Source organism: Miniopterus natalensis, chromosome 11 (genome assembly GCF_054644295.1).
Source record: "Miniopterus natalensis isolate mMinNat1 chromosome 11, mMinNat1.hap1, whole genome shotgun sequence".
In the NCBI taxonomy this organism is placed as follows: Eukaryota; Metazoa; Chordata; class Mammalia; order Chiroptera; family Miniopteridae; genus Miniopterus; species Miniopterus natalensis.
The window spans coordinates 66185372-66210702 of record NC_142091.1 but is presented as its reverse complement, the minus strand read 5'-3'; the positions used below and the strand labels follow the sequence as shown (position 1 = coordinate 66210702).

The following is a 25331-nucleotide window of genomic DNA, read 5'->3' as shown; positions in this document are numbered from 1 at the left end:
GTGTACTGGAGTGATTGGGGTATGCAGGGGTTGGTTCTCAGAGTCTGGGCATGGTGTGGGGGCAGGGCCTGGTGTGCTGACACTCCCCTCCCCACTCCCGATACAAACAACCATGGCTGTCCTTGACACCATCTGCTCAGTGGACACCAGTGTCCCAGCTGCAGAGCTGCCCTGTGCCAGATCCTTCCCCCAGGCCCCTAGTCATTTCCATCCTGTCACTCTGAGCCCCGGTGGGGAAACTGAGGCAACAACTGATCCACGGTGGTTACAAAGACCCCTTGGAGGCTATGAGGTAAACTACATGGGCTTTGGAGCCGACAATTTCAGGGATTGGGATTCTTAGCGTATGCACCCAACCCTTTCTGGGTTTCAGGTCCCCACCTATAAACTGGGCCACCTCACAGAGGTTGCCAGGAGTTTGATATGAAAGCCACTCGTCTTGCATCCAGATGTTGCCTGCTGCGTGGTTCCCCCCCCCCCCGGCCGTCCCCCGTCTCCCCAAATCCGAGTGAGGGGGGGGCAAGGAGGGGCGGTGGTGAGTGGAGGAGGGAAGCCGGGGCTCAGCCTCTGAAGTCCCCAGGGACAGCTGCCTCTAGGAGCCTCTTGGCTTCTGGGCGTGGGATTAGGGGAGTGCAGGGTGAAGAGGGCGAGGACTCCTGGGCAGGGGCGCCCCGCATCCGCCGCCGCAGCCCGGGCGCGCAGGGGCGCAGCCTCCCGGCCCCCGAGCCCCCAGCGCACCCCGGGCCTCCCGTGCTCCGCGCCCGGGCGCCGGGCCCTCCGCCGCGCCCGGAGCAATTACATAACGAGGCCTCTGCGCGGCGGCTGAGCCGCCTTTGTTATTGCAATCCGCCTCGGCAGCGGCCCGCGAGTATTAATAAACCGATCACTCAAAGTGCCAGGCTACGCTTTATTTATGTAGATTTGGATTGGGGTACCTCTGAGGGAACAATAAACAAAGACAGCGGCCTCCTCTCCCGGCAGGGGGGAGGGAGGGAGCCAGCCCCCCCTCTGCAACCCCCCAGCTCAGAGCCCTCCTCCTTTCCCACCCAGTCAGCAGTCTGACCTTGAGATCACGAACAAAAATACTCCAGAACCGCCCTGGCCAGTGTAGCTCAGTTGGTTGGAGCTTTGTTCCCTACACCAAAAGGTGGCAGGGTGCCATTCCAGGTCAGGGCACATGCCCAGGTTGTGCATTTCTCTCTCTCTCCCTCTAAAAATCAATAAACACAAACACACACAAAACTCCAAAACCAAAACCTGTGGGTTACAGGCCCATCTCTTCCACGTCCATGATTGGTGCTATCTGGCAAAGGAACACTCATCACCCTAACCTGTAGCATGAGCGGAAGAAAGTGTCTAGTGTCGGTTTACAACTAGGAATGTGCTTTGCAAACTCTAAAGCGATGGTTCTCAAACGTTAGCCCCTGTTCTGGAGGGCTCGGTGAAATGCAGACTGCTGTTCCAGCCACTCCCTCCCTCCTGAGTTTCCAACTCTGTGGTCTGAAGTGGGACTGAGACTTTGCATTTCTAACACATGCCCTGTAAGCACACTTTGAGAACCTCTGCTCCAAAGTGATTTTATGAATTAGAATCTGTTGGCACAGGGGACACTCAGCACTTTGAATCTGGACCCAGCCCTAGGCTCTTGTTTGGCTTGCAGAAGTGTCAACTGTGCCCACAGGCAATAATCCAAACTCCATACTCAAACTCCTGTCTGAGTTTTGGAAGCTGCCTCCTTCATACCAGCATCGAGCCACAGGTGTCCTGGGTCTAGGATACAAGGTCCTCAGACATGCCCCCCACCTGCAGCTGGTGGAGGATGGCATTCCTGAAGACAGCCACGTGCACTCCCCTCCATCCCCACTCACTCCCATTTCCACTCCGTGTTCATTCATTGAGTCAATGAACATTTTTTGAGCCCTTACTGTGAGCCAGGCCCTAAGCTCAGGACTTAACATGTAGAGTCTTATTTAATCCTCCAAGTACCCTGTGAGTCATCACGATTTCCCTCTTTCCATTTGACGGAGGCTCAGAGAGGATGAGAAACTTGCTTAAGGCTACAGAGCCAGAGCCAGTTAGGGATTTCTAGGGCCTTGCCCCTAAATCTGGATGGTGTAACTCCCAATTCCTGCTTTCACCTGCCCCCTGGAGCTTTGCCCCACTGGATGCAGAAAAGGGCTCACTGTGGTCCTCTGACTGTCCTCAGAGCTGTCACATCCTTCCTTTGGGAAAGGCTGAACTACATGGTTTCCACCCCATCGTGATGTCTCTCCCCCAGGTGAGGAGTTGCTTGACATTCCATAGCAGCAGCAGTGTGGGAATGATTCACCGGAGGGACAGTAGCCTGGGGGGACTGGGGTGGAGGGAAGGAGGCCTGTCTCAGAGTTCCTGAGCTCCCAGCTTCCTCCCCCAGTCCCCAAAGCTTTGCTCAGCCTGGGAACACCAGGGGTGGAGAGGAAAGCCCCAGAGGTCTTACCAGGCAGGCTCCCAGGAAAGGAAGCTCTAGAGGAAGTGAGGGGAACCAGGAAGGGAAACTGGCAGGAGTGATGAAAGCCCAGTCCCTCTGCCTCACTCCTTGGGACAGTGGCCCTTTGGTCCTCAGCCAAAATGGTGCTCCTTGTGGCAGCCTGACAACACCAGAACTACCTTTTATGGTTTATACAAAGCACCGGCCCCTCTTGAGGCCCTCTCCCTCCTTCCTTCTTCTGGGCTGCCTATTAATAATGACAGCAACAATAAGTTACTATGTGCCTGTTCCTTGCTTTACATGCATCCACATGTTAAACTCCCAATAAGCCCTAGGAGGTAGGCTCTACTAATATCTCCATTTTACAGACCAGGACACTGAGGTTCAGAGAAATGAAAGCACTGGCCCATGGTCCCATAACTAGAATTTGAATCCAGGTCCATCAGCTCCAAAAACCTCTGGGCTCAACCACAAGGGTCTCTGACAACATTGTCTTCCTATATGTGCCCCCCATTCCCATGGAGAGAATCACTGCTTAAACCCATCCCCAGGCCCTATCTCTAAAACCAGGCCCAACCCCCTGCCCCTAGCTTCTCTCCTCCACCTCCCAGGTGCCAACACTGGTAGCATCTTTGAAATCCAATTTGTATTCTTCCTGGGGGAATTCATAATCTGCAAGTGATCTCTGGCCACAGACACTGGCTTTCCTTGTGCCCATGCCATATTCCGACACCCACCTGTACAGGCAAGCACAGACACAGGCACACTCACTCACATCCAGCCACAAAGGTGTGACTGCCCCTGCAGGGCACAAGGAAGCCCAGCTGCTCCCCACTGGAGTGAAGTGACCCTCCCCCAGCTGGCCTTTCTAATGCCATCCCCTTTTTATCCCCCTTTTGAGGGAAACATTTCATAATAATAAGAATCACAATAATGATGATAATAACAGGAATCAGCCTTTCCAGTTTATAAACTTTTTTCTCTAATTGCCTCATTTGACTCTCCCAAGCTCTGAGAGACAGGTGATTTTATATTTCCACGTGGCACATGCAGCAGGGGGTCACATAGCTAGTAAGGAACAGAGCCAGGGTCCTAATCCCCTTCTCACACCCTCTCAGTTCCTTCTCCTGCATCATAAATAATGAAGAGAGCTCATTGTTACCATGCACTGAGAACCTATTCTTGCTTTGATATGGGGTGCACTTTATGAATGTGTTTTAATCCGCACAATAGCCAGCGAGGAGAACTTTTTAATGCTCAGTGTAAAGTTGAGGTAATACAGAAAAGTTTAGGGAAGAATGGCCATCTAAGGAATGTTCCTGAGCTAGATGTGCATCACTTTAGAAAAGTGTAGGAAGGAAAAGAGCAAGAGCTTCTATGGAAGCTTTAGGGAAAGTGAATGCTGCTGGTGGTAATGAATAGTTTCTTCCTTCTACTCCAGCCCCTCAAGCACTTTGCCTGTTACTGTGAGCTGTGTCATCTGCTGCTATCTGTGTGTGCCTAAGGCCACACAGTCACCGAAAGGCTGGGCCTGGATTTTAACCCAGCAGTCTTGTTCCAGAGCCCACTTGATTAACCTTTAAGGAACTAGTGCAGAAAGAACTCAGACCTGGAGTCAAAATGCCCTCCTAGCTAGATGCCTTGGGCACTACCACTTACCTCTCTCTGCCCCATTTACTTGTCTTGTGAAATGGAGCATGTCATCAACCTTGCCTTCCTCTTTCCTCCAACTCCCCCCCCACACACACACACACATTTGTGACCATCAGACAAGATGAAGAGATGCGGGTGGTTTCCTAAGGAGTGCAGGGCAGGGTCTTGGGAGTTGGGTTGAGCTCATTACTGGTCACAGAGGGTTGAAACGAGTCCAGAAAGGATGACCTTTATAGGAGCCTGGTTCTTTGGGCTGACAGGCTCCCAAAGAGCCTCCAGGACACCCAAATCCCATTGTCATTCCCCCATGCCCCCAAAGTCTGACAACTGTGCATCCCAACAACCCCCCCCCAACATGTCTAGAAGCCCCAGATAAGATATTAGCCCCTGACAGTGCACTTCACAGCAACATCGCAGAGGGCTGAGGGCAGGGGGATGAAGGGGTGTGTGTGTGTGGTGTCATGTTATTTTGCAAAATCACACTAAGCAGGGGGAGAGAAGAGTGGGCCTAGGCTGGAAGCCAGAAGGCTAAATGAAATAAAACATTAATGACAACCATCTGTAGAATGGGATTGATCATCCTGACCTTATATGTGGTTGTGAGAATCAAATGAAATGATACCTGTAACTCCTTGAGCACAGGTGCGTGGCACAACCCGCTCTCAGCAGACAGTGACTATTACAACTGTGTTAATACACACTTGAGTATCTACCGGCCGAGCAGGGCCTTCCATTTTAGACACTGGCCTAGGCTACAGTGAATACGCCAAGGATATTTAAGACTGTGGTTTGCCAGCCTATGGCGGTGTTGATAGTCTCACAAAAGGGGCGTAGTGTTCAGAACTTGCCAAGAAAGTCATCCTGGGCAGCGGGGGCCACAGGTTTTGATTCTAAGCGCCTTCTCCAGGGGCGTGAGCGCGCCCCCCGCCGGCGGTTTCCAGGAAAGCCTCTGCTGGGGAGCCCGGAACCCAGTCCCCCCAACCCCTCTCCCGCCCGCCCCGGCGGCCACCCTGGGGGCGAGGCAGCCTGGTGCGTGGGAGGGGACGGCGCGCCATTGGCTTCAGCGCCGCACTGAGAGGAGGGACCAGAGCGGGCCGCCAGACTCGGGCAAACCCCGACCCGGCTGGGTGCCGCGCACAGTCCAGCCCGTCCCTGCCCTGTCCTACCGGGATCTGGCGGCGTGATGTGAGCGCCCGTGGTCCCCCTGCACTCCAGCTTCGCAAAGCCAGCGCCAGCATGCGCTAGGAACGTAAGTTCTGCTCCCCACCGCCGCTTCGGAGCCTCGCACTTTCCCCCTCCCGTCGCCAGCCAGCCAGTGCCTGCGCAGCCCAGCGGTGCTCCCGTGGCCGCGGGGACCGCTGGGGACAGTGAGGACCCCTTGCGCGCGAGGAGGGCGCCCCAGGACCTCTCGGCACCGGCAGATTCGGCCGGGATCCCAGGGATCCCCTCCCTGGCTCTCCAAGGCGCCAGCCACTGGCCCCTCTGTTCCTCTCCTTTGCGCTCTCGGGGGGCTGCCCTTCCCGCTGACTCGGTTTCCCCCTCCCCGGCTTTGTCCCTCCGCTGTCTTCTCCCTCTGGGACTGTTTATTTCTCCCTCGGCCCCCCCTCCCGGGCTCGCGCTCTCTGCTTCGGAGCAAGAGAGAAACGGAGCGAAAAGCACTTTCTCTCTCGCTGGGGTCAGACTCTGTCTCCGCACTCAGTTCTCTGTCCCCTCCCCCTCCATCCCTGTCCCCAGTCCCCACCCCCGCCATTGTTCCCGGGTCTGGGGAGCGCGCGGCAAAAACTTGCGAGTCCTCCCCTCGTCGCCCCGGCAGGGCCCCGGAAGGAGGTGGCGGAGTTCGCGCTGCCCACTAGTCCGGCGCTCCTTTCTGGTTTAGGGGCTCGTTTGGGCGGGGGTACTGGGCCAGAGGACCCGGGGGCGCCCAGCAGCCCGGAGCTCCCCGCCTGGAGTCTTAGAAAGTGGGTGAGTGGCTGGAGCTGGGAGAGAAAGGATGCACTGGCGGGGGGAGGAGCACGGCTGTGAAGATCCCAGTCTCCAGGCTGGGGTTGGGGGAGCTGGCAGAACGGAATCCCGGTTTCAGCCTCACTATTGGGGGCGGGGTAGAAAAGGCACAGGTGGAGGCCGACGCCCCCTCTCTCCCCCAAGTCGCGCGCTCAGCTGGAAGGGGGCAGCGTGGGGCCTTTGTCTTGGCGCAGGGTGGGCTGGGTCTCCGGCCACCGGCTAAAAACTCGCAGCCACGCTGGGGGTCTGTAGAGGAACCGCCGGGACACCTCGCCCATCCCCGGCGCTCGCTTAGCATCCCCCAGGTTCCCCCTCCACGCCCCCACCCAGTGCGTGGTGCTCCCGCCGGCCGCCTCCTCGCAGCCCCCGGGGAGTGTATTTCTCTGCGGGAGCCTTGGGGGCGGGGGCGGGGGCGGGGGCGGGAGCGTGGCGGAGCCGAGATTCCGAGGTTCCTCCAAAGCCAAGGCCGCCTGGCCGCTCCACCGCCCGCCGCTCCGCACTTCCTGGTCGATTTCCTTCTGACAAACTTTCCTGGTGGGGCGTCCAGCGGGATGAAGGCCCCGGGGCTGCAGGGATGCCCACTCCAGTTGTGCGGCCTTTTGGACCTCCGCCCCTGGAGGCCTGTGGAGGGGGGTCCACAACCCTCCCTTCCTGCAGCCTTCAAATTCCAGGGACACTGGGGGGGGGGGGGGGGGAGCGGTTGTAGGAGAGACCGGAGGGGGCACTGTCTATACCTTAGCAGAAGCTCTGCACTCACCCCAGAAGGTGGGAAAGGTTTTTCTTGTTGGGTTGTTAGGAAATAAGGTACTGCGTATTCTCCAGGCCTCTGTGATCCCATCTGGAAAATGGGCAGTCTGGTCCCTGAGGTACCCTTTGCCCCCAATATCCTGGAAGCCCGCTGCCCTGGCGTCTCCTTTTCAGACGGCATGCTGTCAGCTTAACCAGGCCTTCCATGTTTGGAGTGGAGGGCTGAGGCCCAAAGCCCTTCACCCATATCTGGCTGTCAACACCAGCTGGGGTCCACTGCTCAAGCCTGTTGTTTGCAGGGCCCTGCTCTGAGGCCCCCTGCAGCTTGTGCAGCTCCAGCTCTGAGGCCCCCTGCAGCTTCTCCAGCCCACACTCAGCTGCCTCCCCTCCCCCAAGACCTTATGATAGAGATCCCCACATCCTCTGAGTGCAGTTATATTCCACACATCCCTGTACTTTTCTTTACTTTAACTCATTGAACAAAACGTGAGCTGTACACCAAAAATGATTTAATGAACTAAGTGCCAGGCACAGAGCCAGGCACTGGGAGACAGCTTCGAACAAAATAAAGATTCTTGCCCTCATGGAGCTGACACTTAAGAAGGGAGGGGCAAATAACTATCAAAATAAATAAGCAAATTAAATAGTGTATTGAGAGGTGAGGGGGAAAAGATTGAGTGTTGAGGCCAGGGAGGGGATTGCCATTTTAAACAGGGTGGTCAGGGAGACTTCCCTGAGGAGGTGACGTTTGAGGTAAGGCTTTGAGGGAGTGAGCTGTGGGGATATCTTTGGGAAGTAAAGATCTTGCAGAGAACAGCCTGTGCCAAGGCCCTGAGGCTGGAATGTGCCTGCTGTATTTGAGGACTGGTAAGGGGCCAGTGCAGCTAGGATGGAGTGAGGCAGTGGGGAAGAGATAGGAGGCAAGGCTGGCTAAGAAGGGATGGAGCCTTCCCATTTCACAGATGAAGGAAGTGGTGCCCAGAAACATATAAGTCACTCCAGGAACATGCAGTCTAGGAGCCGCAGCTGCAGGTTGGGTGCTTGAGGTTCTGACTCTGGGCCCACAATACTTTCCCTTCACCCTGCATCTCAACCATTCGTCCACAGAACTGGTTGGGCCCCAGGCCTGGCCAAGTGCCAGGAACATGGAAGGGAGCCACCCAGGCTTAGTACCCCAAGGGGCTCCATATCTCTGCAACCTGTTGCCGGTCCCCTGTCCACCTCTTGACAGTATACTCAGCAGCATCTTCCTGCTGACACAGAGTGACCCTTCTCTCTCTTCCCGTTTCCTTCCTATAGCCACCCTTTTTTTAATTATTGATTTTAGAGAGGGAGGAAGGGAGAGAGAAACATGGATGTGAGCTACATCAATCAGTTGCCTCCCCCACGCACCCAGAATGCAACCGGCAACCTAAGTATGTGCCCTGATTGGGAATCAAACCTGTGACCTTCCAGTGCACAGATGACACTCCACAATCAACTGAGCCACACTGGCCATGGCCATGGCCACTGTAGTTAGTTATAATGTAGTCCCTGGGAAGGTATCTGCTCTGAAGCTGGTATGGTCAAGGGGGAATTCGAAGCAAAGAATTAAGTTTCCTAGTTTGAAAATAACAACAACAAAATTATTATTGAGCATTCGCTGTGAAACAGGTACTTTCCTAGGTGTTTTTTGTGTATCTTCTCATTGGTGGGGAGGTAGTGTCATTATTATGCCCATTTAACAGATGAGGAAACTGAAGCTCAGAGAGGTGGTCTCACTGGCCCAAGGCCATGCAGCTAATAAGTGGTAAGCACAGGCCTTTTTAGTTGTGACCTTCTCTTTTAACCACTAAGCCAGAGCCCCAAACTTGGGGAGATGGTCAGTCCGGGACTGTGGTTCTGGCCCATCAGTGTCCTGGGAAAAGTATAAGGACGCTTCTGCCAGCCTCCCCCAACCCACCAGAAGGCATTTGCTTCTGAAAAAGTTGACTGGAAATGGTGCAGCATCCCTTCAAGGAAACTCCCCTCCCCTTCTCCCCCTTTGAGTTCCTGAGTAGCTACAGGGGTGGGGGGAGATGGGAGGGCAAGTTGGCGGGAAGGATGTGTCCACTGCCTTCTCACAAGAGCTCTGGCTGCACGGGATCCGGAAACCAGGCTGTCCCAATGACCTTGGCCCCATGGGATCTGGAAGCACCAGCTGCTCTGAGGGTCCTGACATAGTTACTGGGCCAAGGGGGAGACTGGCCCATTTGGACAGGAATTCTCTATGTGCTCTGCCCTTTGTGAGTGACAGCAGGGACAGGGAAAAACACTCTCAGTGACTTTTGAGTGGTGACAGACGGCTGGACACCTTCTCCCCCTTGCACACAGCAGCAGCTTCAGACTCCTTGTTGAGGCCCCCAGGGATGTCCCCTTTGGGCCCTCAACCTTGTCCCACCCTCTGCCCTCCTGCAGCACAGCAGGAGATGTTTACTTTCTGTCTTTGAAGCTTTGGAGAGATTTGTTTGTGATGGAAGTTTAGGCCTTCCTCTGCCTGCCTGGAAATTAGGAACCTTCAAAAGCAAGAGAACTAGTAGAGAGATGGAAAGAATCTGTGCCCTGGTGGTGGGACTTGGGGCCGGGCAGCTGGAGTGTGGCTAGTGGACGTCAGGGTTTGGAAGTCAGCTCATGAATGTCACAGCTGGGAGGGGCCCTAGGGACCACACTTCTATTTTTTTAGATGAGGAAACTGAGTCCCAGAGTCTGGCCCTGTGGCAGAGTCTGCCTGTGTCCTGAGCTGACTCCGGGCGCCCCCACCAGCCTTCCAGCTTCAGGGCGAACTCTCTGCTGCCAGCTCGCGCTCCTGGAGGCTCCTGCAAGTGGGGTGTGGGATTTCTTCCTTGACTCTGGCGCTTTGTCGTGGGAACTGGGCTTGTTGCCACAGCAGGATTCGCATCGTGCTCCTTCCTCTCCCTGCCAGTTCAACTCTGTCATCCTTGCCCTTTGCAGCAGTGTGGACACTGAGCCCCCGGTGATAGGACGTGACAGAGATGGATGATGCAGCCCTGCCTGACACAGCTCACGGCTCCTTGAAAGAGGAGGCTGACTAAGGCTGCCCAGCCTTTAGAATAATTACGCTCGCCAGGGACATGCAGCGAGGGAGCCTTGCTACGTGGCAGCCTGGCCTCCAATTCCTCCCTTAGCCAGTGGGCCCTGAGACTTCCCCCAGAGCCTGCACCCAGCGGCCACTGTGAGGATGCTGGTAATGCACTTGTGTCCATCCAGCTTCCTGTGTGTCCTATAACTTCCTAGTTTAGCTCTAACCCACCCACAACCTAGTAAGTCAGGCATTGTACCCCCATTTAGAATAAAGGAATGGAGAGGCTCATCTGCCCAAGACACAGGGCTAGTAATACAGAGCCAAGATGTGAACACCGGTCCCATTACCCCCCAAGATCCATGCCTCAGGGCCCAATAGTGGGTTCTGGGCTAGGGGTCGTTAAACACCATCTTGCCCAAGGGGGTGATGGGCTGTCCCAGGAGGCGACCACAAGGTGGATGGTGTGGGCTCTGGCCCCCTTGCTTGGGCTCTCTCTGCCTCCCTTTCTCTCTGGCCAGGACCCTGAGTCTCTCACTGCCTCCCACCCCTGGTGTTGCCCCGTCCCAGACCCCATTTCCAGCTATTTTGCACAAACGTGATAACAGAACAATGGGTCTCCTTGCAGCCCTTCCCAGGTCCTGCTGGAGTCGCAGGGCTTTAGCCCTGGAAGGCTGGACCCCAGGGTGGGGTGCAGATGCTGGTGACTTGCCAGGGACCTTCAAGGGGAGATGGGGAAGACAGCTTAGAGTGTACTTCTTTTTGAGGTCAGACTCACCAAATAATCTCCCTCACCCACACACACACCCCAACTCCTCTCGGGATGTCCAGTTAACGCAGTTAATTTGGTTTGAATTTCAGCTCTGCCACTTACCCCAAGAGACACTTTGGCCTTAATTTTCTCATCTGTAAAATGGGGGTGATGGTACTGCCGATCTCATAGGGTTGTGGTGGGGGTTACAGGGAATTCCTGGTCTGGAAGTACTTGTCCCCCAACTCCGGCCCCAGGGTGGGTGCTCCTGGGGGAGGGGTGCAGTTCTCTTTACCAGATGGAGACAGGTGCACTGCTGCTCCTCTCGTAGGCAGAGGGTCTTGTTTGAAAGGAAGTGGTTCTTGGCTGTGACACTTAGCAGCAGTAACTCCCCCTTGAATCACAGGATGGCTCAGCAGCTGGTGGGTGTTCTGGGCCCCAGGCCCCTTCCTCTCCTTTCCCCTCCCCCTGCCAGTCAGGTTCCATGATGGGGACAGATTTGCAGTCCATCTGTTTCTATGGAAACCAGGCTTCCCAGGAAGGCAATGGGTTGGGAGAGGTCCTCTAGGACGGCAGAGTGATGCCCCAGCCTGTCTGCCCTGCTGCAGGAGCAGGGCCCGAGCAGCTGCCCTTAATCTTACTAATCACCGTCCTTTCCTGGCACATAGTGGGCGCCCGGGCCCTCCACTGCCTTTTCTCTATACTGTGTCACAGTCCTGCAAGCTAAGTAGCAGTGCAGTTTCACAAAGGAAGAAATAGAGGCTCAGAGGTTAAGAAACTTTCCTGAGGTTACAGACTAATAAAGATAAAGCATTGAGATTTGAGCCCAAGTTTACTAGTTGTTAAGTATATGAACATCCCCCCCTCCCCACTCATCTGCCTCTGACACTTTTACCTCTGACATTTTACTGCCACTGTGCCCCTCCCTTCCTGCCTGGTTCAGCTCCTCTTGGCCTCTGCCTAGTCCTGGCCCCTCTGTCTTGCTGCCACTGGAAGCTCTTTGGGGATGTTCTTTCCTGGCCTCAGATGTCACAGCACGTGGTGGTGGTGGTGGTGGTGGTGATGGGCTGCAAGGAGTCCGACCTTGGCCAGTAGGGGCTTCTCAACCCCTCCCCCAACTCACTAATTTATCACAAATAAATGTTGAGCTCCTGTGCCAGGAACTGTCCCAGGCCCTGTTGACACCCTGCCCCTTGGCACTCCCCTTCCAGTGCTGGCTACGGCTTTCTGAGGCAGTAGGGGTGAGGTTTCGCTTTGAATTCTCACCCAGTCCTCTAACCCCACCATGTCCTGGGCACCCTTATCCCAGGCCCTCTGTGAGAGTGTTTGCACCCTGTCCTGGAGTCTTCAGCACCCCATGAACCCCTTCCCCAAGCCCACCTGCCCAGCAGTGGAGTCCAAATTCAAACCCAGTGCTGCCTGATGGCAAAGCCCCCTTGCTGCCCTTCTCTTCCCCCAGCTCCTGTGTGGCCTGGGGCAGATCCTGTCCCCTCTGCCTCAGCTTTCTGCCCTGTATGTTTGGAGCAGAGCCTCCCTCGGGCCCTGCCACATAGAGCTGAGTGTGATCCTGAAGTGCCCAAGGTGCACAGTGAGACCTGCTTCCCTGAGCCTGTCTCATTTGCCTGTGCTTGACAAAGTGCCTACTGTGTGCCAGGGCCCAGTGGGGGCACTCTCACATGGACACAATAGCAGCCCTGCCTTCAGATCGCTAAATCTCAGGAAGGACAACTGCCCATGACATGACTGGAAGTATGGGCTGGAAGTGGCAGCGGCCCCTGCACTGAAACCCATGAGTCCTGAGGAGGGAGGGCTGGGCAGTGGTTCAGAAGTCGAAACAACTGTTAAAAGGACAGTGACTTGCCGGCTTTATTGGGAATTGAGGTCAAAGAAGCTGACCAGGGGCAGAATGCAGAGGGTCATGAACTCAAGGCTGGGGGACTGCAAGCCACGTTCTCCCTTCTTGCTTAGCAGCCCCCCCCCCCCCCCCCCCGGGGAGCATGTAGGTGGAGGGGCAGCCCTCCTCCCCACCTTTTCCCCTAGCCTGGGGAAGCCTGGCACTGGGGAAGCCCTGGGGCCCTTCAGAAGGCAGCTAGATCTGGGAGAAAAAACGAGACAGCCCTGCCAGGCAGGCTTTTTCCATTGTGCATGGCCGAATGAGTGAAGAAAGGGAAGTAGCAGGAGCTGGGCCTGCTTGTCCCGGGCAGGGCACTTCGCTGCAGGCATCGCCCCCAGGCCCTCTGTCCTCCAGCACTTCTGCGAGTGTGCGTTCTCATTACCCCCATTGCTCAGGAGCAGACACTGAGGCTGGGAGAGTTGCCCAAAGCCCTGTGGCTGGTAAGAGCAGAACCAGGATTCAAACCCAGGTCTGGCTGCCCCAAGCCAGTGTGCAGGGAGAGGATTGCAGGGAGGTACTGTTTTTCCTTTTTTAGGTTAAAATGGGGCCAGGCTTAAAAGGAACGGGTAGAGTGGCCTTGCAGGGGAGGAAAGTTCAAGGGCAGATCTGAGGGGGTGTTGCCTTGGGAGCGGGGCATGTTCAGGGGCTGACAGGCGTATAGAAGTGTTACAGCTACCCATCTACCCTCCCCAGGCAGGGCCCAGTCTTGCAGGTGCAGAGGTAGGTTCAAGGGACCCACTCCCTGGAGATCAAGTTCAAGATCTCGCTCTTCCTAAGATGTCCCAGGGCCCTTTCTTTGTTGGTAGTGAGCTCGGTGCTGGGGCTGGGCTCTGGGGTGACTACAGTGGGTCTCACCAGCCCAGGTACCTGATGGCAGTGCTTGTGGATAAAGCTTGTTCCTTCTACGAGCGATGCCAGTGTTAGATGGAGTCCCTTTCTGTACTCAGCAGGCTGGCACTGCCACATCTCATAGCCTTCAATTTATGGTTCAGGCCTGTGCTGCAGAGGGGAGCTTTGTGTGTTGGTGAGGAGAGGACATTGGGCAGAGTAAGGCAGCTGACCCTCTGAGCTGGGGTCACTGACACAGCCCAGGCCTTGTGGGCTGTGGCTCAAGAGTCAGCCTTGTGCCATGGGGCTGAGGTCTGGGGGCTTGGCCCAACTTGGTGGAGATGTTAGGAAACGCTAGTTAGGCCCTTCTGATTTTTCCTGGCTTCCATCCCAGAGCCACTGCTGCATGGGGGAACCTGGGGAGGGCCAGAGTGTCCAAGTGACACTTTCCAAGGCCAGGCACACTGCCCTACGCATGTCACAACTGTATCTTGCATTCTCACAACATCCCTTTAAGGTTGGACCCTTTATTTTCCCAACTACAGATGGGGGGATTGAGGTACAGAGAGGTTAAGTGACTTGCCCACAGGCACACAGCTAAGAAGTGGTAGATCCAGGATGTGAACTCAGGTGTGACTTAAGCAGTTAGCTCTTAACTGTTAGGTCTTGTAGCTCCGCCCTACGGGAAAAGTAAGGGTTTCCATTTCACAGATGAGAACAATGGGGCTCAGAGAAGTAACTTGCTCTGATTTATGGCTGACAGATCAGTGCCTCCTCCCCACCCAGGCAGGGGCCCTGTCCCACAACCCTATACCTGGCTCACAGCACATCCTCACTAAATGCGATGTGTAAGGTGCTGCACTGTGTGCTCTGACCAAGCTTCTCCTTTTGCCCCTAAATCTCTAGGAGGTGGGAAGTACAGCCCCATTTCACAGATGGGGATAACTGAGGCTCAGAGAAGTGAGATGACTTGCCCAAGTCGCACAGCCAGTAAGGACTGAGTCTGGCAGCATGGCTGGCCTGGGAGGGAGGGTTAAAACGCCAGGGGACCTATAGGAAGACTGACCATACCTGGTACTGGGAGGATGTGGGGAAACCAGAATGCTCATGCATTGTGGGGAATACAAATGGGTCGCTGCTGTGGACCACAGTTTGGCACTTTTTCCTAGAGCTAAGCGGAGAGTTACCATATAACTCAGAGTCATCCCACTCCTGGGTATTTACCTTAGAGAAATGAAAAGTTACGGCTGCACAAAGCCTGTATATGGATGTTTATAGCAGCTTTGTTCACAGTCATCAAACTCTGGAATCGACCCAGTTCCTCGGTGAGTGAGTGCGTAATGACACTGGTGCGTCTGTCCCATGGAATACTACTGCTCAGTGGCTCTCGGCCCGCCTGGCAGCGGGAGGGACGCCAGGCTGATTACAGCTTCTGTCTGGATTCACAGGGAGGTGGTGGCAAATGGCTGAGGTGTTGTGACAGTCCCAAGGTCCCCGAGGAGCAGTTCGATTAAATCCTGGCTGCCCAGTGGGGCTGGCCACCTCTCCATCTACTGGCACTGAGCTGCCTTCTGGTCACTACCAGCCACCTCCTGTGCCCCCAGGTGTGTGAGGGGGAGGGAAAAGCTCAGCTGCCCCCAGTTGACAGATGAGGGACTGGGCTGGGGGCTTAGGAGGGCCACTGCCATGACATTGCCCTTATTTCCAATCCCGAGCTGGTGTGCTTCCTGCTAATGTATCTAAGTCTAAAGCCTCATTATCCAAACACCCCACAGTTTGATTCTGTTCTGATGATTATTTGCTGGGTGCTTTATTTTGCTTTAAGATGCTGGGGGTCCTAGCCGATTTGGCTCAGTGGTTAGTGTGTCGGCCTGTGGATTGAAGGGTCCTGGGTTCGATACCGGTCAAGGGCACGTATCTCAGTTGCAGCCTCGATCCCTGACCCCGGTCATCAGGGTGCATGCAGGAGGCAACCAATCGATGTGTCTCTCTCACATCAATGTTCCTCTCTCTCTGTCTCCCCTCCTCCCTTCTACTCTTTCTAGAAATCAATGGAAAAAATACCCTTGGGTGAGGGTTAACAAAAACCAAAACAAAAAGACACGGGGCGGGGGCTGGAACTGGAGGTGACCAAGGACATTACTGGGCTCTGCCTTTGGCAGCCCTGGACAGCGGGGCTCGCCCAGGGCCACACAGTACTGAGGTCTGGGCCTGAGGCCTGGTCAGGGAGGTCCGGCAAGTCCAGCTCAGGTTCCCGGCTGAGCACAGGCAACTTCGGAGCCTTGTCTGTAAACGGGGGTGGTTTTCCTGCCTTCCCAGAGGGTGGCCATGGGTGGAAATGAGATGTTGGAATACGGGAGGCACCCAGTACTGGTGTTACCGATATTTGATATGTCTCTGCTGAACCTCATTGAACTTGGTTGAACTTCATTGAACTCAGTTTCCTCATCTGAGAAATGGGTGTAAACAGCACCCATCTTTCAGGGCAGAGCGGCTGTGATTGGAGGAGCCTAGTGCCACACCAGGGCCAGCTTCTAGAAGCCTTCGCTTCATTGCAGTTTACACTCCTGTCTTTCCTTGTAGGTTTGTGCTGACTGAAGGCGAGAACGGGCACACTCAACTCATCTCTGCGTCTCCATTGTCCATCACAGTGCCTGACACACAGTAGGTGCTTAAGACCCGGCCCAAGGTGGAGTTGGAGGGTGGCTGAGGACTGGGGGCTGTGGGAAGTCATGGGCAGACACAGGGTAGGGGAGAGGCTGGTGGCAGGGAGAGGACAGACCTGGACTGTCCAGAGCCCTGTCTCCACCCCTGGCATCCTTCCTCGGGTTCAGCTGGGTCCTGTGGCCAGCCCTTTCCCCTTCCTTCAGTCCTGGTGGGTTCGAAGGAGGTTGTCTGGGGGATATGAGGGAGGGAGGGAGGGACGGAGGGCGGGCTTGCTGGGCAGCAGGAATTGTCTGGGCAGAAGTTCAGTGGAGAGCCTGGACCACAGCCTCAGCGGGCCCTGGGCTGGGTCTGGCCGCCCTCCGAGGTCTGGAAGCTGGGTGGGACCCGTGGCCTGAGGCCGGTGTCTCCCCACAGCCCTTCTGCAGAGGCCGGGATCCAGGACAGGATGGCGGCCAAGCAGCCCCCCCCTCTCATGAAGAAGCACAGCCAGACGGACCTCGTGAGCCGCCTGAAGACCCGCAAAATCCTTGGAGTGGGCGGGGAGGACGACGACGGGGAGGTGCACCGCTCCAAGGTGGGCGCACGTGGGCTGCCTCTGAGCACCAGTTTGGGGAGGCAGGTCTGGCCCAGGGCTGGGAGAGAAGCGTAGCTGAGACCCATAGAGCTGCAGGAGTCCAGGACGTAACGCATTTTTCTAGAAATGTAGTGATGTCAGAGAATGATACAGACATGAAAAGAGATCTTTAGAATTGAGTGCTTAGTGTATGCCGCTATTACACTGCTGTTTTAGGAGCATTATTTAATTCTGCTAGCCCTGGAAGATGCAGAAGCAGTTATTAACCCATTGTATAGATGAGGAAACTGAGGCTCAGAGAGGTTAGGTGACTTGCCCAGGGCCGTGCCAGTCAGTGCCAGAGCCAGGCTTCAAGCTCACGTCCTGCAGACCCCTGAGCTTTCACTCTCAGCCACCATGCTTTCAGCTTTCCTTAAGCCCTGGTGTCAGGGAGGCAGTGAGGGGGTGGCCTCAGTGTGACCCTTCCAGCTTGGGTGGCTGTTTGGCTAAGCAGAGGCGCCTAGGTGGGCCCTTGAGCATGCCAGGGGGGAAAGGGGTGGTTTCGGGAGTTGAGTGGGCTGGGCATGCTGAGGGTGGCCTTCCCCTTGGTAGCCTCTGACCCCTCCCCTCTGTGTCCACAGATCAGCCAGGTCTTGGGCAATGAAATCAAGTTTGCTGTTCGGGAGCCTTTGGGACTGAGGTGAGCGTTGCTGTGAGTGTTATGGGGCGGGGCTGTGTAAGGCTCCGCCTCATCAGCCTTGCCCCTCCCTCTTGCCCTTGATTCCATCCCATCTCATTCCCTCCCCCAGAACCAGCCATCCCTGGGCATCTTGGCTGGGAAGGGGGGGGGGGGTCCCCTGAGGTCTGGGGTTGGCAGTGAAGGGCCTGGCTGTGACCTTCCTATTGATGCCTCCCCAGGGTCTGGCAGTTTGTTTCCGCTGTGCTCTTCTCCGGCATCGCGGTCATGGTGAGCCCCTGCCCAACCCCAGGAACCCCGGCCTCTACTAGGGGCTCCTCCCCTGCCCTGGGGCCCCTGCAGCCTCTCCCCACCCACACAGCCCTCATGCTGATGCCCCATCTGTCAGGGCTCGCTGACTGCCTCCAGGTCCTGGCTCCTGACACTCGTCCTGCCTGTGCCTGCCTGGGAGCATCCTGGATCCTTGGCCATGGTCCTGACTCCTTGCCCCTGGCAACCCCAGTGCCTTCTGTCCTGGCATGGAATGGTGGGGGGCAATCAAGATCCAGACTCTGGACTGGCCCAGGGACCCTGGCCCAGTTCTGGGGGGAAGGAAGATGTCTAGGGGTTTTTCACGGTGACCCCCCCACCCCCACCCCCACCCTGAGCATCCCACCTGCTGTGCCTAGGCCCTTGCCTTCCCTGACCAGCTCTATGACGCTGTCTTTGATGGAGCCCAGGTGACCAGCAAGACCCCCATCCGCCTCTATGGGGGTGCCCTCCTCAGTGAGTATTGCTGGGGAGGACTCTGGGGTAGGTTATGGGCAGCTGGGGGACCACCTGGGGTTGAGGGGAATACAGGGAGCCTTCTCTGCTGATGTTCCCCTTCCCAGATCCCCCCTTCAGCTGACGTCTTGTCTCTGCCGGGTGTATGCTGCCATCATGTGGCCACCGGTAGAATGCAGTGGATGGGGCTCTGTCTTTGCCATCTTTTGGAACAAGCACTTATTGAGCGCTTGCTGGGTGTAGTGCACCACTGGGCACTGGGGTGCAGAGATGAATGAGGCCAGGGCCCTGCCCTCCAGGGCTTCCTGGCTCAGAGAAGCAGGCAAAATCAACAGTGTGTCTACAAAACCCCTCACACCCTTGGGCCTCTCTTTTGAACCACTTCTGTTTCTCTCCAGTCTGAGTCACACACAATGCCTGTTAGGAAGCTGAATAACAGCTTTGAAAACCTAGTGTAGATGGTGTTGCTCTCCTTCTCCAAAACATTCTATGGCTCCCTATTGCCTTCAGATTAAAGTTCCAGCTCTTCCGCCTGGCGTTCAGGGTCATCTGTGGGGTGGATCCAGTCTGCCCTCCCAAACCTACCTCCCCCCACATCCAGCCACACCTCATAATGCCCCATGCCGTTCAGAAGGCCTCCATACCTTTGCACACAGTTTCCCCTGTTTTGTACTAATTACACTTCTACTCACCTTTAAGGGCCAGCCTCAATACCTCTGGGGCAGGGAGTGGTAGGGATTGGGGTGGCTTCAAGCACTCCACTCACACAGTGGGAGAGCTAAACATGGGGTAAGGTTTGTTGAAATAAAATGAGTACATATCTGGTGTGCAGAGCCAGCAGAAACTGGCAGAGGCTAAGTAGGTGGCTCTTCCACTGGAAATACGGTCTGCCCACATCCCCCTGGGGTATCCCTTAGAGAGATTTCTTCATGGGCTCAGGTTTCCTGTCTCCAGGAGTCCATTTGTAAAGAAAATGTGATTATAGGACCAGGTAACCCATTAACTCATAAACTCCCATCAACCTAGAATCATAACAGAACCTGACAGGGGCAGAGTACCTAGAGCTCAGGCCTCCCATTTTATAGATGAAAAGACTGAGTCCCAGTGTGGGGACCTGACTTGCCCAGCATCCCACGATGTGTGGGACATTGCATGAATGGGAATGAACTCATCAGCTGACACAGCAGAGTTGAACTTGAGAGAATGGGTCAGGGGATGGATAGATGAGGTTTAATTTGAGGAAATGCATGGGGGCAGGAGATGTGGATGTACAGCTTCCTGGCTTCCTTGCCACGTAGGGCCAAAGGGACATGGAACAGGCCCCTTGCCCCTGCCCCAAAGGGGTGGGTGGTTCAGGCTGTCCTACCCCCAACCCCCCCTTTGTCCCCACCCAGGCATTTCCCTGATCATGTGGAATGCTCTCTACACGGCTGAGAAGGTTATCATTCGATGGACTCTACTCACTGAAGCCTGCTACTTTGGGGTCCAGTTTTTGGGTGAGTCCTACGGTGGGTGGTGAGGGGAGGCTGAAGGTGGGGTGTAGGCAGGGCAGCTTTGCCCCCATCTTCCAGCTCTTGCCACTTGGGTTTCTAGGAAGTGATGGAAACCTAAGGGGGAGGGACCCATGTGGCTGTGTTTACCTGTATCCTGCACACCTGCGCTCATACACTTACCACTTAACTGTATCTCCTGAATACACACATGGGCATTTCTGCAGCCTTCCTCCCACACGTGCACCTGCAGCCTCCCACACGTGCACCTGCAGCCGCCCACAACCCAGCACAGGTGTGACCATATGCTCTTATTTTGCCCACGTGCTTGCCTCAGTTTCTGCCACGTGGAAAACATCAAAACAGACATGTCTGTGGGGTCAGACAGCTGCAGGACCCCCGCTTAGGACAGGGCCAGAGAGGCGGCCACCCTGGGGCTCCTGGATCAGCCCGCGGTCCTGTGGCAGGGCAAGGGCACAGTCCTCTGACCTGTTCCTTCCCGGCCTTTCTCCCACAGTGGTCACTGCCACGCTGGCCGAGACGGGCCTCATGTCCCTGGGAACTCTGCTGCTCCTGGCCAGCCGCCTTCTTTTTGTTGCCATCAGCGTTTACTACTATTATCAACTCGGCCGAAAACCCAAAAAAGTCTAGCCGACCACTGGGCTGGGGGCCCCTCTGGGGCCAGGAGGCCCTGGGCCTCAGTTTCCCTTTGGTTCCTGGAAGGCAGGAAGGACCCTGCCCTGCGCCAGGCAGATAGGAATGGCCCTCTTCCTTCCTCCTGGGCTCTTCCCGATGCTGTGACCTGTGCTTTCAGGTTTGGGGAGGGACAGGGTCTCTGCATCCCTGTTCTTTGCCCCACCCAATGACGCCTCCTTTTCTTGGGCCTCTTGGCCTCCGGATCCCCTGGACAGACACTGGCCGGAGAGCCTGCATCACAGGGGTCCGGGCGGAGGCGAGGCCCTTCCCTCTTTCCTCTGAGAGAGGCTGCGGGCTGCCTCGTCCTCCCCTCCACCCCCTGCCAATCTAGTGCCCAAGCAGGTGAACTTGGCTCCTGCCTATGCCAAAAAACCCAAGAACTTGATCTTGTGCCCCTACCCCTTGCGGGCCCTCCCCACATGTGGCGGCCCCTCTTGACCCCTAAACACATGCACCTGTCCTCCCCACAGCCCAGCTGCAGGCCGACAGGTGGGGGTGGCTGGCTGAGCTGGCATTTGCCTTTCCTGTGAGGTGGGCCACAAGCAGCAGAGCCCTGTCCCGGCCACCACGGGCTCTCCTGGGGCCTTGCTCCAGGCTGCTCTGCCTCCCCCGCCCCAGCTCCTGAAGGCTCCTAGGAGTCCCCTTCCCCCAGCTGGCCTGGTCCAGAGGCTGTCAGCAGCCCCACCACAGGCTGGCCCTGACACGGACACAGATCACCCAGACGGAGGCCACCTGTGAGTGATGGGGTTTGGAGACGAGAAGAAAAGCAGTGGCATTTCCTTGTCCCTTGGCATGTTCTCCAGGTTCTGATGCTTACCTGGCTCAGCCCCTCCCCTCTCCCTGCCCCCTCCCCAGGGTGCTGCTCTCTGGACTTCCAGCCTGGGCTGTCCCCAGGGCCTGGTGGGATAGGACTGGGTACCCTTCAAACTCAGCAGGGGAACAATATAGAAATATTTCAGCAGGCCACCTGCTCTTGTGTCCCCCCCTCCCTCCCCAGATGCCCTGGAGAGAGCTCACACTCCCTGCAGACTTCCCGGCCTGTGTGTCCCCCCAGAACTCCCTCCTCCTTCCTCTGTCCCACCGTTTTCCTTTCCTCCAGGACACTTGTGCTCACCAGGGGTGGCAGCCCTGTGTTCTGGGGACAGGTGTGGAAAACAGCAGCCCAGGCCCCAGTCTCACTTTCTGTATTTGAATAGAGTGTGTTTGGGGGGTGAGATGAATGGTCCTTTGGTGCAGCTCAGCTCTGGCTAGTGCCAGGTGGGTGGGCCTGCATCTGGGAACCTTACCCTGCCCACACTGGGCACCACACTGCCTTCCCTGTGCCCAGCTGTCCCTGCAGCCACATGCCTACTGAGGATGCCACATGTGCAGCTGAGGAGAGAGGTCCGGCAGGTCAGGTTCCTGAAGGCTGTACTGCTGGTGACCATGACCGCGCAGAAGGGACATCAGACACTAAGGAAGGGCCTGCTCTTAACCTGGCATCCATCTCTTGCCACTGAAGTTTGTGCCTGTCCCCAGGGGGAGTTCTGGGCAGGCTGGGAGCCCACCACTGACTTTGGGAGGTGGTGTTGGTGGCTGGTGGGCAGTGCCTCCAGACCAAGGCCATGTCCTCCATATGACCCATGCCTTTGAAGGCCTGGCTAGTTCTCCAGCAGGTGGTGGTTTGTCCTAATAACCACTGGGTATGACAGGTAGGCCCCTTTGAGGCAGGCAGGGAAGTGGAGGCATGGGCTCTTGTGTTGGGCATCTGCTAGGGCTGAACTGGCCAAGCTACTTCGCTTTCAGCCATGGGGGGGGGTAGTGAGGGCGCAGTGCCGTCCAGCCTCTGGCACGAACTTCGAAGTTCTTCGTGCTGCTTGGTTAAACATCCCCGTGAGGCCTGGAGGGAGCTGCTCTGGCAGACAGACACATAGCCTGGGGGGATGGTAAGGAGCCCTCAGGGAGGAGACAGTGACAAGGGGGAGAGGAACAAAGGAACCCACAAATCTATTAAAGAAGGCCCAGTGTGGGCCCAGGGCCCATTTTAAAGGTTTGGGAAGACCCAGAATGCCCCTTCCCAGTTCCCCCAGGTCCCCTTTGCCACCAGAACCCAGTACCCTCTTGCCAAGCTCCTGCCCCAGCCCAGCCCACCCTCACTCAAATCAAGACCACCTTTCTTCACGGTCACTATTTATTCTTCGTTCCTTTTTCATTTTGTAAGAAACGGTCACAAAAACCAGTGCAAAACCATCAGTGTGGGTGTCCTGTTTTATATTACAAAACTCTGGGTATATAATATAAAAGGGGCGCACAGGAATAAACATGATAAATTAGCTCTGCTACCTACTGTGAAGACATTTACAATTTTCAAAATAGACTTTCAATGGCCCATGGGGGAGTGGAGAGGGGGCTTCTGCAGAGATGGGCTGCTGGGGCCTCAGCTAGTTTGGGGGTCCGGTATGGGCCCCTTAGGGATGGATATGAGAAGAATAAGGGAGCCCGAGCATGGGCCCCAGCCCCTAAGATGTGTCCCTTTTCCCAGAAGCAGTAGTTTAGGAGCAGGGTGAGCAGGGCCGGTACTTGACTCACGTGTGGTCTTCCCTGGCCCTTGCCCTGTTATCCGTGGGTCTGCAGCCGCATCCCTACCTGCTCCCTCCCCCAGCAGCCATCAGCTGCCGCCAGCACCTATAACATATGGGCTCTACCTGGACCAGCACGGCCAGATCTGGAGCCTGGGGGGGCTCCTTAGATTGGGGTGGCACTTCCATACCCCTGCCCCTCAGAATGACCACAGGGAGTCCTGCAAAGAGCCACTAGCCTGAGTGTGGCCAGTGGCTGGGGAGGTCAGCAGGTCAGATTCAGGTTCCTTGGCACCTTTCTGGAAAGCCCTTGGCAAGAGAGGCTCACATCCACCCAGGAGCCCGCCTCAGCCAAATGGTCCTCCACGATCTCCCTCAAACTCAAATGGGGCCCAGGAGGGGGTGGTGCCATACAGGCACTTACCACCTCCATGGCCCCAGGTTCTCCTGGGCTTCTCTGGACTGGAGCCACACAGCTGCCAATTCGACCTCGAGTCCTGCCTAGCCAGCCTGAGTTTCTTTTTGTCAACCTCAGACCAGCCATTGCCTCTTGTGTAGAAGTATGTGGGTGGACCTGGAGGGGCAGGCCCCAGGCCCTTCTCAGGCTGGGCTGGGGTACCAGCTGTGGGGCCCCCTGGGTCCTGGGATGCCCAGTTGCTAGGGAGCTTGTGGCATGGAACTGCCAGGGGAGGCTGGTACAGGGGTAATTTGGAAAGACCCAATTGGTGGAATAGAGGGAGGGATGGAGGGGAGAAGGCAGAGATAGAGGAAGGTCTAACCAAATCTTTACAGCAGGCACGGAGCTCTGGCTGCATCTCAGAAGGGGACAGGTGGCAGAGCAGGGGAGCACTGGGCTCTAGGCCAAAGCCTAGTGGGTGGAAAGCAGGAGGGGAGGCTGGCAGCTGGCACCGGGCCTGCTATCCCTCCCATTCCCATGCCTGTGGCAGACGTCACTAATCGGGATTACACTGCCCTCTCCCACTGAGCCCAGGGCAACCTCAGACCCTCTGCACAGCCTCCACCAGCCATTCCTGATTGATCAGGCATCTTACAATCCAGCTGGTCTAGAATTATGAGGGCTGATTTGTGGGTGGTGTGTGGGTGTCAGTCTGTGGGAAGACCTCTTCCTGCCTGAGCCTGGAAGGAGCACTAGAAATGTGCTGTGGTCGGTGAAGGGACAGGAAACCATGTCACAGAAATGATGTCCTGGAATTCTTTAGCCTGCAGATAACGGAGCTCAGGGGCAGACAGTGTGTGGCCTTAACACTTAAGAAGGAGAGAGCAAGTGGTATGCCTTGGACGGAACCACAGAAAAATGGAAGTCTCTTCTGTGTATTGAGCTGATGCTGAAGTCAGCAGTCCAAAGGCAGAATGCTGTCTTGAGAGGTAGTAAGGTCCCCATCCCTGGAGGTGTATAAGAGGAGGGTGGAGATGTCTTGGCCAGGATCTTAAAGAAGATATCCAAGCCATGGTTCTGGGTGGGGAAAAGACCAGATGAACTTAGGGGCTCCTAGCCCTGGAACCCAGGAGTTGGTGGAAAACAGAGAAGGGGATGGTCTCGTGAGGAGATGGGCAGTATGGAAAAGAGACTCTGGTGTGTGTACATGTGTGTTCCTGGGGGCTTAGAAGTGTGGGGAGGAAGGAGGGGAGCCAGGGGCGACAGTCCAAAATCATCTTAGCTGTGCAACAGGGAAGAGCTATCCTGGCCAGCCTGCCCTGTCTTTTTTGGGGAAACCATGATGCTGAGGTCAGGGAGGGGCATGAGCAGAAGGTTTGCTGGACTGACAGAGCCCCAGAGGGAGTGGCGGGCAGCCTGGAGACCCAGTTCTTATTTGGAATGTCACACATGTGCTGTGTGACTGACTGACACTCTGGGCCTCCCAGATTTGGTCCACCAGCCAGGCCATTCTGGGGTCTGGGGTCTGCAGCCCACTCTTAGCAGGAGCCAGGACAACTCCATCAACTGGAGGACCAGGGATTGCAAGGGAGGTGCGAGTTCTCTAGGACATGGTGACTGAGTCTCCTTGGGGTCCTGGGCCCTGGGGACCTCTCTCCAAGATTTGTTCCTGCCTCCTTGTTGCATAAATCCTCACTTTCTTGGCACCAGGTCCTGAGGCTGCCAGAGTCCAGCAGGGCCAAGGAGGGGACCTAGGACTGGTGTTCCTTTGGTCTCTAGTGCAGACTGTCCTGGGTGCAGAGAGCCCATGGCTCCCACCCTGGAATCCAGGCGGGGTACATCATCAGTCCATATTTTTGTCATTTTGTTTTGATAAAAAAATAGTTATTTTCCCCTGCCCCTTCTTCTGGTCACTCATGATGGTCTCACCTCCTCCCCCGGGACCAAGGGGGCAGGGGTGCAGGGGAGGGGAGGGCATTGGTGCTGGGCAGTGGTGGGCAGGGTGTCTTCAGGCTTCAGGTCACGCCCTCTACTGGATGCCCCGGAAGAGGCACATGGCAAAGATCATGGCGAAAAGCTGCACAGAAAGTAGGAGTGGCTAGTTAGGCT

General features: G+C 56.2%; 2 protein-coding genes across 4 annotated transcripts in view; one reads left to right on the top strand and one right to left on the bottom strand.

The window, feature by feature from the left end:
- Window positions 1-5269: 5269 nt before the first annotated feature.
- Window positions 5270-23493, top strand: TP53I11 (tumor protein p53 inducible protein 11). 2 transcript variants are annotated; one of them, XM_016197668.2, is made up of 8 exons: window positions 5270-5369; window positions 15983-16067; window positions 16481-16640; window positions 17261-17319; window positions 17538-17586; window positions 17985-18081; window positions 19476-19577; window positions 20089-23493. In XM_016197668.2, exons 3-8 carry the CDS (start codon window positions 16512-16514, stop codon window positions 20220-20222), a joined length of 570 nt encoding a protein of 189 aa, XP_016053154.1. In that variant the 5' UTR covers window positions 5270-5369; window positions 15983-16067; window positions 16481-16511; the 3' UTR covers window positions 20223-23493. The 2 variants fall into 2 exon arrangements, with proteins under 2 accessions (XP_016053154.1, XP_016053153.1); XM_016197667.2 differs by having other exon boundaries at window positions 15983-16063; window positions 20089-23492.
- Window positions 22420-25331, bottom strand: part of TSPAN18 (tetraspanin 18) — a 149465-nt gene continuing 146553 nt past the window's right edge. For both annotated transcript variants that reach the window (XM_087821822.1, XM_087821821.1), the window contains one exon: window positions 22420-25299. In XM_087821822.1, the coding sequence (XP_087677948.1) occupies window positions 25252-25299 (48 nt within the window). In that variant the 3' untranslated portion in view covers window positions 22420-25251. The remainder of the gene's footprint in view (window positions 25300-25331) is intronic.